The 13595-nt window shown below is 41.9% G+C and overlaps 1 protein-coding gene across 1 annotated transcript; it reads left to right on the forward strand.

Annotated features, from left to right (window-relative positions):
• Positions 1 to 6144: 6144 nt before the first annotated feature.
• On the forward strand, positions 6145 to 13584 carry LOC104096288 (preprotein translocase subunit SECY, chloroplastic). The gene is made up of 8 exons (XM_070188678.1): positions 6145 to 6694; positions 9347 to 9448; positions 9539 to 9924; positions 10517 to 10816; positions 10908 to 11000; positions 11513 to 11636; positions 12177 to 12340; positions 13115 to 13584. Exons 1-8 carry the CDS (start codon positions 6631 to 6633, stop codon positions 13340 to 13342), a joined length of 1461 nt encoding a protein of 486 aa, XP_070044779.1. The 5' UTR covers positions 6145 to 6630; the 3' UTR covers positions 13343 to 13584.
• Positions 13585 to 13595: the final 11 nt, after the last annotated feature.

Consider the following 13595-nt stretch of genomic DNA (forward strand, 5'->3'; position numbering starts at 1 on the left):
AGTCGGGTCAGTTCCACCTTGGGAACCGATGCTTTGAATAGTCGGATGGTTTCTTTAGCAGATTATATTGAGTTCATTCAGTACAAAGCATGTAAGCAGACATCTTCTGAGATAACTTCTATTGTTCAAACAGGTAATAGCGTGACTTGTTTCTCCCAATCTTCATCCTCTGAGTCTTGGGTCATTGATTCAGGTGCATCAGATCATATTTCTGGTAACAAATCTCTTTTCACTACTATTTTGTATTCTCAATCTCTTCCAAAAGTCACAATGGCCAATGGGTCTCAAACATGGCAACTGCAATAGGTCAAGCAAGCCCACTTACTTTCTTACCTTTAGATTCAGTCTTTTATGTTCCCATTAGTCCTTTTAATCTTATAGCTGTTAGTCGCTTAGCCAAATCACTTAAATGCGCTGTTTTATTTCTTGATGACCATGTTTTTATACAGAAACGCAGTACGGGGCGGATCATTGGTACCGGGCGTGAATCAAACGGACTTTATTACCTTATCCTTGCTAAATCACATGGACTCACATCTTGTCTTCCTTCTACAACTTGTCATGTTATTGATTTACCAGATTTATTACATAAACGGTTGGGACATCCCAGTTTGTCAAAATTTCAGAAAATGGTAACTGGTTTATCTCACTTGTCAGCTCTAGAGCGTGAGTCATGTCAGCGAGTAAGCATACTCGCTCTCATTTCCCTCGGCGTCTTGATTTTTTTTTTGATAAGGTAAATTGTATTAATCAAAAGGGAGAAAAAAAGCTCCCGCATACAAGAAGTATACAAAAAGTAGAGAATTTACATCAGAACATGATTCTCTACAAATGACGCCCAATCTTCTACACAAGTAGGTGCTACATGTGTGCACCAAAAAGCGATCAAAGATAAAAGACTATTCTTAAGATGTGAAAACGGAGACTCAATCCTCTCAAAAACTCTCCTATTTCTCTCTCCCCAAACTAACCACATGAGAGCTAACGGGGCGAACTTCCACGCCTTTTGCTTGCTTCTTCTACGGAAACCGGCCCAGCTATATAGCATTTCCTTTACAGTGTTTGGCATCACCCATTGAACACCAAAAAGATTCAGGATTGCCCTCCATAAACCCCAGGACACAGGGCAATGCAGCATAAGATGATCAACTTCTTCCCTGAGCTTTTACACATGTAGCACCAACTAACATGTGTAATTCCTCTCTTTCGCAGATTTTCAGATGTCAAGATCACTCCCCTCGCTGCTAGCCATGCAAAGAAGCACACCTTCGTGGGCGCCTTAGGAATCCAGATCGATGAGTATGGGAAAGTAGCCTCCTGTCTCACCAACATACTCTGGTAGAAGGACTTTACGGTGAACAAGCCATCGCCACGCAACCCCCATCTCCAAGAATCATAAGATGGATGGGGCATATCTTGCCCGTATAGCAGTGCCAACAAATTTTGGAGCTCCGCAATCTCCCAATCTTGCATGTTCCTTCTAAAAGAGAGGTCCCATACTATCCCCCTTCATGCTCCTTGCGAATTTGTTGGACCATCAATTCCTTCTGGTTTGAAACTCTGAAGACGTGGGGAAAGAGACCCTCAGAGTATCCTCTCCACACCACCTGTGATTCCAAAAGCTGATTCTCCTTCCATCTCCTACCTTGTAAGTGATGTTGCCATAGAAAGCTTCCCTGTTCTTCATGATGTTCCTCCACATGCCACACCCGAACGGTGCTGTGATTGCCTTGGTCCTCCAACCCCCTCCCGTGGAATCGTACTTTTCTGTTATGACCTCCCTCCATAGAGCATGCTCTTCTACCCCGAATCTCCACAACCACTTCCCCAACAAAGCTCTGTTGAATACCCTAAGATCTTTTACTCCAAGTCCACCCCACTTCTTTGGGGAAGTGACTGTCTGCCAATTCACTAGATGAAACTTTCTAGTTCCATCTGCCGCATCCCAGAGAAAATTCCTTTGAAGCCGCTCCAGTTTTTCTGTGATGCTCACAGGTGCTTGCAACAGGGATAAGTAATAGGTAGGGATACTTGACAAAGTGTTTTTAATAAGCACTTTCTTACCGCCTTTTGACAAATACCGTTTCTACCAGCCTGCTAATCGTTTTTCAACCCTTTCAATGACTGGATTCCAAACAGTAGTATCCTTTTGCAAAGCACCCAATGGTAGACCCAGGTAGGTAGTGGGGAGAGAGCCCATCTTGCATCCGAGAACATGAGACAAAGCATCAATGTTAGCAACCTCACCCACCGGGAAAATCTCACACTTGTCGAGGTTGATTTTGAGTCCTGATACTATCTGAAACCACTGCAGTACCTGCTTCAGGCAGGTCAACTGATCCATATCGGCATCACAGAAAATTAGGGTGTCATCCGCAAAAAGCAAATGAGAGACCCTTCGGGCACTGAGCACCCCGATCGGAGCTGAGAAACCTCTCAAGAAGCCTCCACTCGCTGCACGATCCATCATTTTACGCAGAGCATCCATCACTAAAATGAATAGCATGGGGGATAGGGGGTCACCTTGCCTGAGCCCCCTGGAGCTACCAAAGAAACCACACGGGCTACCATTAACCAGGACAGAGAATCTGACTGATGAAATGCAAAACTTGATCCATCTTTCCCCAAACCCCATCCGTTTCATAATGAAGTCCAGGAACTCCCAATTGACATGATCGAAAGCCTTCTCAAGGTCCAACTTGCACAGTAATCCGGATTCTCTATTTTTCCTTCTGGAGTCTACAAGTTCATTTGCCACCAGAGCAGCATCCAGGATCTGCCTACCTTCCACAAACGCATTCTGGGAGGACGAAACAGACACGTCAAGAACCTTCTTTAGTCTGTTGGAGAGCACTTTAGAAATAATCTTGTAAATGCTCCCCACTAGACTGATAGGCCTATAGTCTCTGATACAAGATGCGCCTTCTTTCTTAGGCACAATGGTAATAAAAGAAGCATTGATGCTTCTCTCGAAAGCACCATTCACGTGGAAGTATTCGATGGCTTCCATCAACTCCCCCTTAACAGTGTCCCAACAGAGCGGGAAGAAGGCCAAGGAGAAATCATCAGGCCCAGGGGCCTTATCACCATCACAGCTCGACACAGCATCGTGCACCTCCTCCTCCTCGAAAGCTCTTTCTAGCCACTCATTGTCTCCCTCCCCTATGTGGTTGAACTCTATTCCCCCCAAAGTAGGCCTCCAACTAACTTTCTCTTTGTATAAGTTCTCATAAAACCCCACTATCGCCCCTTTTACCTCCTCTTCTCCCTCGATCCTCACCTCATCTACAACTAAGGACTGTATGAAGTTTCTCCTTCAATTTGCAATCGCAACCCTGTGGAAAAACTTAGTATTCGAATCCCCTTCCTTTAACCAGAGCGCCCTTGATTTTTGTCGCCAACTAGTCTCCTGAGCTATTGCTAGCTCGACTATTTCACTCTTAACCTCCCCCAATCTCACTTTCTCAGATTCATCTAGCTCCCTCGCCCCTTCCCCTCTCTCTAATTCCCCCAATTCATGCATAAGCTCCCTCATTTTGACCTCCACCCTCCCGAAGACCTCCTTGTTCCACCTAATAATATCTCCCTTGAGCAATTTGAGTTTCTTCGACAGATGGAATGAGGGTGACCCTGATACCCCGTAGTTGGTCCACCATTCTTTCACTTTGTCACAAAATCCTGGCACTTTCAACCGCATGTTCTCGAACCGGAAGGGAGCACGGACCCCCCTCCCTTTGCATCCATCTAGCAAGATAGGCAAGTGATCCGAAGACAGCTTAGGTAAAGGGATCTGCAACACATTCGGCACCAGCTCATCCCAGGAGGACGATATCAGAAATCTATTGAGTCTGGACCTTGAGTTTGAATCCTCCGCCCTGGCCCAAGTAAACCTTTCCCCTGACAGAGGAAGATCAATGAGAAAGTGATCTTTGATGAAGTCAGAAAACTCCTCCATGGCCCTCGAAATCAAATTGCACCCTAATCTCTCCTCCGGGAATCTAATTGTGTTAAAGTCTCCCCCTAGAACCCATGGAATGTCCCATTCCCCCATAATATTAGCAAGTTCCTCCCAGAAAGACACTTTGGACCCTTCCCCTACCGGCTCATACGCGCCCCCAAATCCCCACTCCACCCCACTCACTCTATCTTTGACGAGAGCTGCCAAAGAGAAAGCTCCCTTCCTAATCTCCTTTACCTCCAAACTTCTATCATCCCACATAAGTAGAATGCCCCCGGCACTTCCCGCTGCAGGGACCCAGTCATATTTCACCCAACTACCTCCCCAGACACTTCTCACGATCGCATCCGACAAAACTTCCATTTTGGTCTCCTGAAAACAAACTAGGTTGGCACCCCACTCCCTAACTCCCACTTTGATGATGGCCCTTTTGTTTGGGTCATTCATCCCCCTGACATTCCATGAAAGGATCTTAACTTCCATAAGCAACAATAGCCCTCATTTCCCCACCCCCCCTAGACGAGGTCCCTTTCTCCATGTCACACACTCGACCCCTTCTCTGATACACATTCCGAGTCTATCCATCATGGTTTCGACAAATTCCGACAACTTTGGAATTTTCCGGCGAGCTACAGTATTTCCGGCACAGAACATTGTTCTGTTTTCCTGCTGTAAACAGTGTTTTTCAAGCTATTTCTTCAGTTTTCTCACAGGAGTTACTTATTTTCACTATTTCAAGTTAACCCTACTACTACAAATTGTAGCGACATGGGAACCGATGCTTTGAATAGTCGGATGGTTTATTTAGCAGAGTATATTGAGTTCCTTCAGTATAAAGAATGTAAGCAGACATCTTCTGAGATAGCTTCTGTTGTTCAAACAGGTAATAGTGTGACTTATTTCTCCCAATCTTCATCCGCTGAGTCTTGGGTTATTGATTCAGGTGCATCAGATCATATTTCTGGTAACAAATCTCTTTTCACTACTATTTCGTATTCTCAATCTCTTCCAAAAGTCACAATGGCCAATGGGTCTCAAACCATGACAACTGCAATAGGTCAAGCAAGCCCACTTCCTTCCTTACCTTTAGATTCAGTCCTTTATGTTCCCAATAGTCCTTTTAATCTCATAGATGTTAGTCGCTTAGCCAAATCACTTAAATGCGCTGTTTTATTTCTTGATGACCATGTTTTTATACAGGAACGTAGTACAGGGCGGATCATTGGTACCGGGCGTGAATCAAACGGACTTTATTACCTTATCCTTGCTAAATCACTGGACTCACATCTTGTCTTCCTTCTACAACTTGTTCTGTTACTGATTCACCAGATTTATTACATAAACGGTTGGGATATCCCAGTTTGTCAAAACTTCAGAAAATGGTATCTGGTTTATCTCACTTGTCAGCTCTAGAGTGTGAGTCATGTCAGTTCGGTAAGCATACCCGCTCCCATTTCCCTCAGCGTCTTGATAATCGAGCATAGTCACCTTTTACTTTAGTCCATTCAGATCTTTGGGGTCCTAGTCGGGTCAGTTCCACCTTGGGATTCCGCTACTTTGTCAGTTTCATTGATGATTATTCTAGGTGCACTTAGATATTTTTGATAAAAAATCGATCTGAGCTGTTTTCTATTTTCCAGACCTTCCACGCTGAAATTCAAAATCAATTTGGAGTTTCTATTCGTACATTTCGTAGTGATAATGCCCGAGAGTATTTGTCTTCCCCATTTCAGCAGTTTATGAAATCTCATGGGATTATTCATCAAACATCTTGTCCGTACACATCTCAACAAAATGGGGTAGCTGAAAGAAAGAATAGACATCTTATTGAAACTGCTCGTACTCTACTCATACAATCTCATGCTCTGTTGCGTTTTTGGGGGGATGCAGCCCTTACATCTTGCTATCTTATTAATCGTATGCCATCTTCAGCTATCCAAAACCAAGTTCCATTCTCTGTCATGTTTCCCCACTTACCTTTGTTCTCTCTTCCACCCCGTATCTTTGGAAGCACTTGTTTTGTCCATAACCTTACTCCAGGAACAAATAAGTTAGCTCATCGTGCTCTTAAGTGCGTATTTCTGGGTTTCTCGAGAACACAAAAGGGATATCGATGCTACTCTCCTGACCTCCAGCGGTACCTTATGTCCGCTGATATTACCTTCTTTGAAACCCAATCATACTAAACAGGTTCAGGTCATCACTTAGATATTTCTGAGGTACTACCAGTTTCATCTTTTGGAGATTCAGTCATTCCAGCTCCACCACCTACAACTCCAGTTGTTGCTCCACCACCTATAGCTCCAGTTCCACCACCTACAGCTCCAGTTGTAGCTCCATCACCTATAGCTCCTGTTCCTCCACATAATCCAGCTCAACCTTCTGCAGCTCCACCACTCTTGACTTATCATCGTCGTCCACATCCAGCATCAGGCCCAGGTGATTCACGCCCCGCATCAGATTCTGCACCTACTGCAGACTTGTCTCCTCTTAGTCAACCAATTGCACTCCGCAAAGGTGTACGATCCACACTTAATCCTAATCCCCATTATGTCGGTTTAAGTTATCATCGCCTGTCGTCACCTCATTATGCTTTTATATCTTCTTTGTCCATTATTTCTATCCCTAAGTCTACAGGTGAGGCACTATCTCATCCAGGATGGCGACATGCTATGATTGACGAGATGTTTGCTTTACATGCGAGTGGCACTTGGGAGCTTGTTCCTCTTTCTGCAGGTAAGTCTACTGTTGGTTGTCGTTGGGTTTATGCAGTCAAAGTCATCCCGGATGGCCAGGTTGATCGGCTTAAGGCTCGTCTTGTTGCAAAAGGATATACTGATTTTTGGGCTTGATTATAGTGATACTTTCTCTCCCGTGGCTAAAGTAGCATATGTTCGTCTCTTTTTGTCCATGGCTGTTGTACGTCATTGGTCTCTTTATCAGTTAGACATTAAGAATGTTTTTCTCCACGGTGATCTTGAGGAAGAAGTTTATATGGAGCAACCACCTGGTTTTGTTGCTCAGGGGGAGTTTAATGGTTGTGTGTGCAGATTGCGCAGGTCACTATATGGTTTGAAACAGTCCCTCGAGCTTGGTTTGGTAAGTTCAGCACAATTATTCAGGAGTTCGGCATGACTCGTAGTGAGGCTGATCACTCTGTGTTTCATCGGCATTCTGCTCCTAATCTGTGTATTTATCTAGTGATTTATGTTGATGATATTGTTATTACAGGCAATGATCAGGATGGTATTACTAATCTGAAGCAACATCTCTTTCAGCACTTCCAGACTAAGGATCTGGGCAGATTGAAGTATTTTCTAGGTATTGAGGTCGCTCTAGTGGCAAGCACCCTCCACTTCCAACTAAGAGGTTGTGAGTTCTAGTCACCCCAAGAACAAGGTGGGCAGTTCTTGGAGGGATGGAGCCGAGGGCGTATCGGAAACAGCCTCTCTACCCCAGGGTAGGGATAAGGTCTGCGTACACACTACCCTCCCCAGACCCCACTAGTGGGATTATACTGGGTTGTTGTTGTTGTTGTTGTTGTTGAGGTCGCTCAGTCTAGCTCAGGTATTGTTATTTCACAGCGGAAGTATGCCTTAGACATTCTTGAGGAGACTGGAATGATGGGTTGCAGACCTATTGACTCTCCTATGGATCCGAATGCTAAGCTTCTGCCTGAACAGGGGGAGCCTCTTAGAGACCCTACGAGATATAGGAGATTGGTTGGCAAATTGAATTACCTCACAATGACTAGAACTGACATCTCTTTTCCGGTGAGTGTTGTAAGTCAGTTTATGGATTCTCCCTGTGATAGTCACTGGGGTGAAGTCGTTCGCATTCTTCGGTATATAAAGTCAACTCCAGGCAAAGGATTACTATTCGAGGATCGAGGCCACGAGCAGATTGTTGGGTACACAGATGCTGATTGGGCAGGATCACCTTTTGATAGACGTTCTACGTCTGAATATTGTGTTCTAGTAGGAGGTAACTTGGTCTCGTGGAAGAGCAAGAAACATAATGTAGTTGCTCGATCTAGCGCCGAAGCCGAATATCGGGCCATGGCTATGGCGACGTGTGAGTTAGTTTGGGTCAAGCAGTTGCTCAAGGAGTTAAAGTTTGGAGAAATCTGCAAGATGGAACTAGTGTGTGATAACCAAGCTGCTCTTCATATTGCGTCAAATCCGGTGTTCCATGAGAGAACTAAACACATTGAGATCGACTGTCACTTTGTTAGAGAAAAAATACTTTTAGGAGATATTGTTACAAAGTTTGTAAAGTCGAATGATCAACTAGCAGATATTTTCACTAAGTCTCTTACTGGTTCTCGTATTAGCTACATGTGTAGCAAGCTCGGTACATATGATGTGTATGCACCGGCTTGAGGGGGAGTGTTAGTTTACAGATATGTATAGTGTAGTCTTGTCCCACATTGGAAGAGGAGTAATTTCTCCTTGTAGTGTATAGCTATAAATAGGGACCTCTTGTATTGTATTTATCATCTAATATCAATAATATATTTTCTCCCGTGCCTTCTCACAGCAGTTAAAAATGTGAAATAAGTAGTCTCTCTTTTCTTTTTCAATGAGGAAGTCCAACAAATTTCTAACATACTAGAGACCTTAGAGACTTTTATTAGAGAACAATAGAGGAAACATAGGAGTAATTAATATGAAATTTGGTCTAAAGGACCCTTATCTTGAAACCAAAATAAAAAGTCTTATGCAAGGGGAATCTAGAGAAAGCGTAGACCAAATGGTTTGGTGGTATGGATGGTATCCGTACACCCTTTATTAGAGGTCTCGAGTTCGAGCCTTAGAAATGGAGAAACCCCTAGTAGGAGGCATTTTCCCCTTTAATGTGCCTTGACAATGGGTACTGGATACCAGATGGATATATAAAGAAAAGGCTGGTTGCGACTTATTGAAAGATTCAAGTTGCGCGTGAAAGTTTTTATTCTTTTTCTTTTTTAACTTTGGCCGTTCGACAAAAAGGCTATCCACCTTATGACTCTTGCTCACTAAAGAAAGAGAAAAAACTCCCAAACTTGAACTAGAGAAATATATGCTTATCGGGGACATCAAAGTCTGTAATGGTTGAATATAACTTCTCTGTTCTATTGTCTTGATCATATTCATTACTCTTTCTTATGGTTTTGCGGTTGTGAAGTCGTTGGGGTTGTGCATGAAATCTTAAAATGTTATCTTCTGTTTCACATAAGCTTTCTCCTTCCTTGATCTTTTTGCACTACTATCTTCTGTTGCTCCATTTCATCGATTTAATTAGTTTTGTACCAATTTCCATAACCTTTACTCTTTTCTTCTTTCTGACTGATATCCTCTTTCTCCAGCTGTGATAGTTCAGTATTTGATCCGTTGGGTATCAATTCAGGTAAATCATCCTGGGATAATTTGGTGAGCTTGTTCTTTGAGACATTTGAAAGTTCCTCAAATACTAGGAAAGACAAAACTTCATCAGCTCGAGGGTTCGCAGGTAGCATATCTATCTACAAAATTGTGTTTTTACGTTGTTGATTGCACCCACATATCTTAGCCTTTGATTAGAATTTCTTGTCACTGACAGCTGCAATTGAAGATACTAGCATTGATTTTGGGGACTTCTTCAAAGGTCCATTACCAGGAAAGTTTCTAAAGCTATTAGGCTTTTTAGCTTTGTCTCGACTCGGAATCTATGTACCGCTTGGTGGAGTAAATCGGGAGGCCTTTGTTGGAAATTTAGATGAGAATAGTATATTAAGTACTTTGGATTCCTTTTCTGGTGGAGGCATAGGTCGCCTTGGAATATGTTCGCTAGGTATTGTTCCTTTCATCAATGCACAAATTGTGTTTCAACTTCTTGCTCAAATCTACCCCAAGTTGCAAGACCTTCAGAAAAAAGAAGGTGAAGCTGGAAGAAAGAAAGTTCTTCAGTATACTCGCTATGCTTCTGTTGGATTTGCTGTAGTACAGGTAATATTGTTTTTCCTAGAAAAACTGATATTCTCCCTTAGTGTCGGATGCAACACATCGATACCGGGTTCGTCTGAACCCAGTACTTTCGACGTGAAGCATAAATTTATGTCTAAAAATTCTCTAAAATTGCAACAAATAGTAGATATGAACCCATAGAGCTTAAATCATGGATTCGCCTCGGCTTTCCATGTTTCATTTTATGTGACACTCTTTCCTTTTTAGCCTGTTACAAAAAGAATGATACTTATCTATATTTGAAAAGAAATTAACTTAAAATTTTCATTTTACCCTTAATGACAATCTTTTATAGCCAATGAAATGTCATGGCATGTTTAAGACCACAAGCTGTAAAAGTCATACTTTCTTTCTTAAATTATGTGCCCAGTCAAACACCGGCACATTAGATGAAACGTAGGAGTATTACTTGAATGAAGAAGCATTCTCTATATGAGATATTTCCTGTACAATTGAGTAGTAGTAGTTTGTTTCAATTTGATTCTCACTTGTACATTGTGGTTGAAGAATTGCATTTCATGCATAAATACAGAGTCGATTGGCAAATTACACTTATCTTTAATTTCTGCGGCAGGCAATTGGCCAAGTATTATTCCTTCGACCTTATGTCAATGACTTCAGTACCCAGTGGGCAATTTCTTCTATTGTTCTCTTGACCCTCGGCTCTGTACTTACGACGTATATTGGGGAGCGAATCACTGATTTAAAACTTGGAAATGGTACATCCCTTTTGATCTTTACAAATATCATCTCCTACTTGCCAGCATCCTTTGGTAGGACAGTCGCACAAGCATATCAAGATGGTAACTATGTTGGGCTTGTCGGCATCCTAGTCTCGTTCTTCCTCCTAGTCCTTAGCATTGTATATGTACAGGTATGTTCTTATTTCTAGGTTACGTAACATTTAACTTCTTGTCATGCCTTTGAGGGAAATTGTTAACAGTGCTCTCAGCCAAGATTTTCAGGAAGCAGAGAGGAAAATTCCGCTAAATTATGCATCAAGATATTCTGGCAGAACAGGTGGAGGACTTCAAAAATCTGCATACTTACCGTTTAAAGTTAGTATTCTTTTCTTCTCTTGTTTCGTTTAGTTAGTTTTGAAGGCTTGTACTCCTTAAGAAGAGTGGGGCATCAGCTCTTCTTTGGATGAGAAGAATGAGGGTTGAAATCTGTTTCCTTATGGAGGAAATCACTTAGCTACTTGTTTAAAATTTCCTGCTGTTTCATTAGTGGTTAGACATGCGATAAGTAGTGTTGAGGGGACTCTCTCTAACAGCTTAAGCTTTTAGATGAGATGGTCACACAATTCAATATGGTATCAGAGCCAGACCCATCTCAGTCCTTTGTTTCATCGATGTTGGGCCCCCGTATTATATTGTTCATGCTCCAATTGGCAAACTTGGGTGTGTGAAGGGGTGTTGAGTCTCCCACATCGGCTAAGGGACAAGGGGAGCCATTGTTTCACGTTAATCCTTATATTTTGATGGAAGCATGCAGTGAAGTTCTTTGTACAGTTAGTAAATTATGATCCTTCTTAGATACAACTTATGACTATAGTTACAATGGTCAGGTGAACAGTACAGGAGTAATGCCGATTATTTTCTCTACATCATCACTAGCCCTTCCTGGCACCCTGGCACGTTTCACTGGTGTAGGTGTCCTGAGGAATGCTGCAGCAGGTTTAAACCCTGGAGGTAAGTAAAAGATAGTGCAGTTTCCTCACTTCACATGCACTTTCCACTGAATAAAGCTTGTGCCTTAAACTCGACTACCTTTGAACTTGTAGTGCATATACACTCCCTGTCCTGATGTACTAAAGTTTTGAAACAAATTGACGACTATCCTTAAACGAAGAGGTGTAGTCTTGTAAAACCTGTTGTGCAATACTTTTGAGTTAGTGGTACTACGTAGAAGATAGAGCAACTAGAGACAGAATCTGAAAAATGACTTTTCTAAGGTGGAATAGGTGGTACTCGACTACAGAGGAATATTGATTTTTACGTAGGGTCTTTTCCTAACTCTTCTCTCTGAAGAGATTATCGATGACCATAATTTCGGAAAGAAAAGGTTAAAGATAAAATGGTATTTGTATTTTCAACGAAAAGGAGATAAGCAAAACAAGTGGAGAAATAGTTCATTATTGACAGTGCATTTCTTTCTGTTCATGCATGTGTGGACTTATTTTCGCTTTATAATATTTTGAGGGCTTTGACCAAACAGATGTTCCTTTGTAGGTTCTTACTATCTCCCGGCAAATGTTTTGTTGATTGCCTTCTTCAATTACTATTATACATTCCTGCAATTGGACCCTGATGATGTCAGCGAACAATTGAAGCGACAAGGTGCCTCAATCCCACTTGTTCGACCGGGTAAAAGCACAGCAGCATTCATCAAGACGGTATTATTGCCTTCTTTGGTTTCCGTGATGGCCTTTTTTTCTTTCTACTCATTGCGTCTCTTGATTCTCTAATCTAGCAGGACGTGCACTCTTTCTTATAAGACAGTAGTCATGTTCAGCGTGTGGTTGGAGATAACAGAAAACTGTTGATTTATTTAGATCTTTATATATAAGATGTGCTCCCTCTGTCCCATTTCATGTGAATAGACGCGATGGTCAAAACACTTGAATTTGGACATAGATTCTTCAAATTTCTAAAAATGAAAGTACTATAAGTCACAATTAGGTAGTTCAAGAAAATATAGTCCGCCAACCCACACAGATTTGGGTGGGCAGGCAGGGCTAATATTCATTGGCTTCTCATTTTAGGCACAGTTCAAATTAGCCCATTAAAAACTTGTGTATATTCATTCATATATATGCCGACAATATAAGTGTCTGTAACACAAATCCAAGTTAACTTTCAGACTGGATAAAGCTCAAATGCTTTGTCTGAGATTCATATATATTTCCCTATATTGTTAAAAGTAGCCAACCTTCTATATGATTTGGATTTACGGGGGTTTTCTTACTTTTCCCATTTCTTTTCTTGTAAAAGATAGTCTCTCTTAGTGTATACTTGATACTCTAGAATAGGTAAGTAACTGATGTATTGCATATGTAATAGTACATGAACACCGTCCGTCACATGGTAATCTTATCAAATAGTTTAACTATGATTTAAAGATCAAAGTACTTCGTCATTTCATTATGCCTTAAAACGGGGGATTACAGGTACTCAGCCGGATATCAGTTCTTGGTTCTGCATTCTTGGCAGTTCTTGCTGCTGGCCCTGCTGTAATTGAACAGGCAACACACCTCACTGCTTTCCGGGGCTTTGCAGGGACGTCAGTGCTTATTCTCGTGGGTTGTGCTACAGACACTGCAAGGAAAGTGCAAGCGGAGATTATATCCCAAAAGTACAAGAACATAGAGTTTTACGACATTGATAATAAATATTGAGTCGAGACATCTGGTTAAAGCTGGAGAAATGAGCCTGTAATACATAAAGAAAACATAAAAGCCGGAATACAAACTAGTTCATTGAGTTTGATCTGGACGCGAGAGCCTCTACTTTTGATTCCCCTGCCCCCTACTTGTCTTAATCAATGTATTCTAGTAGTCTCTGTATTAACAACTTAGATGTACATGTTTCTTAGATCTGTAAAATGCAGACACAAAACTGCCATCTTTTTTGTGTTTTATTTTTTGTATT

This window comes from Nicotiana tomentosiformis, chromosome 11, assembly GCF_000390325.3.
Source record: "Nicotiana tomentosiformis chromosome 11, ASM39032v3, whole genome shotgun sequence".
Lineage (NCBI taxonomy): Eukaryota > Viridiplantae > Streptophyta > Magnoliopsida > Solanales > Solanaceae > Nicotiana > Nicotiana tomentosiformis.

Bases quoted from the DNA above. Each gene is read 5' to 3' on its own strand.
- LOC104096288 (XM_070188678.1), top strand. From the start codon at position 6,631: ATGATTGACGAGATGTTTGCTTTACATGCGAGTGGCACTTGGGAGCTT. The intron at 9,925-10,516 runs GTAATATTGTTT...TTTCTGCGGCAG, and splicing joins TTGGATTTGCTGTAGTACAG to GCAATTGGCCAAGTATTATT. The intron at 10,817-10,907 runs GTATGTTCTTAT...CAAGATTTTCAG, and splicing joins TTAGCATTGTATATGTACAG to GAAGCAGAGAGGAAAATTCC.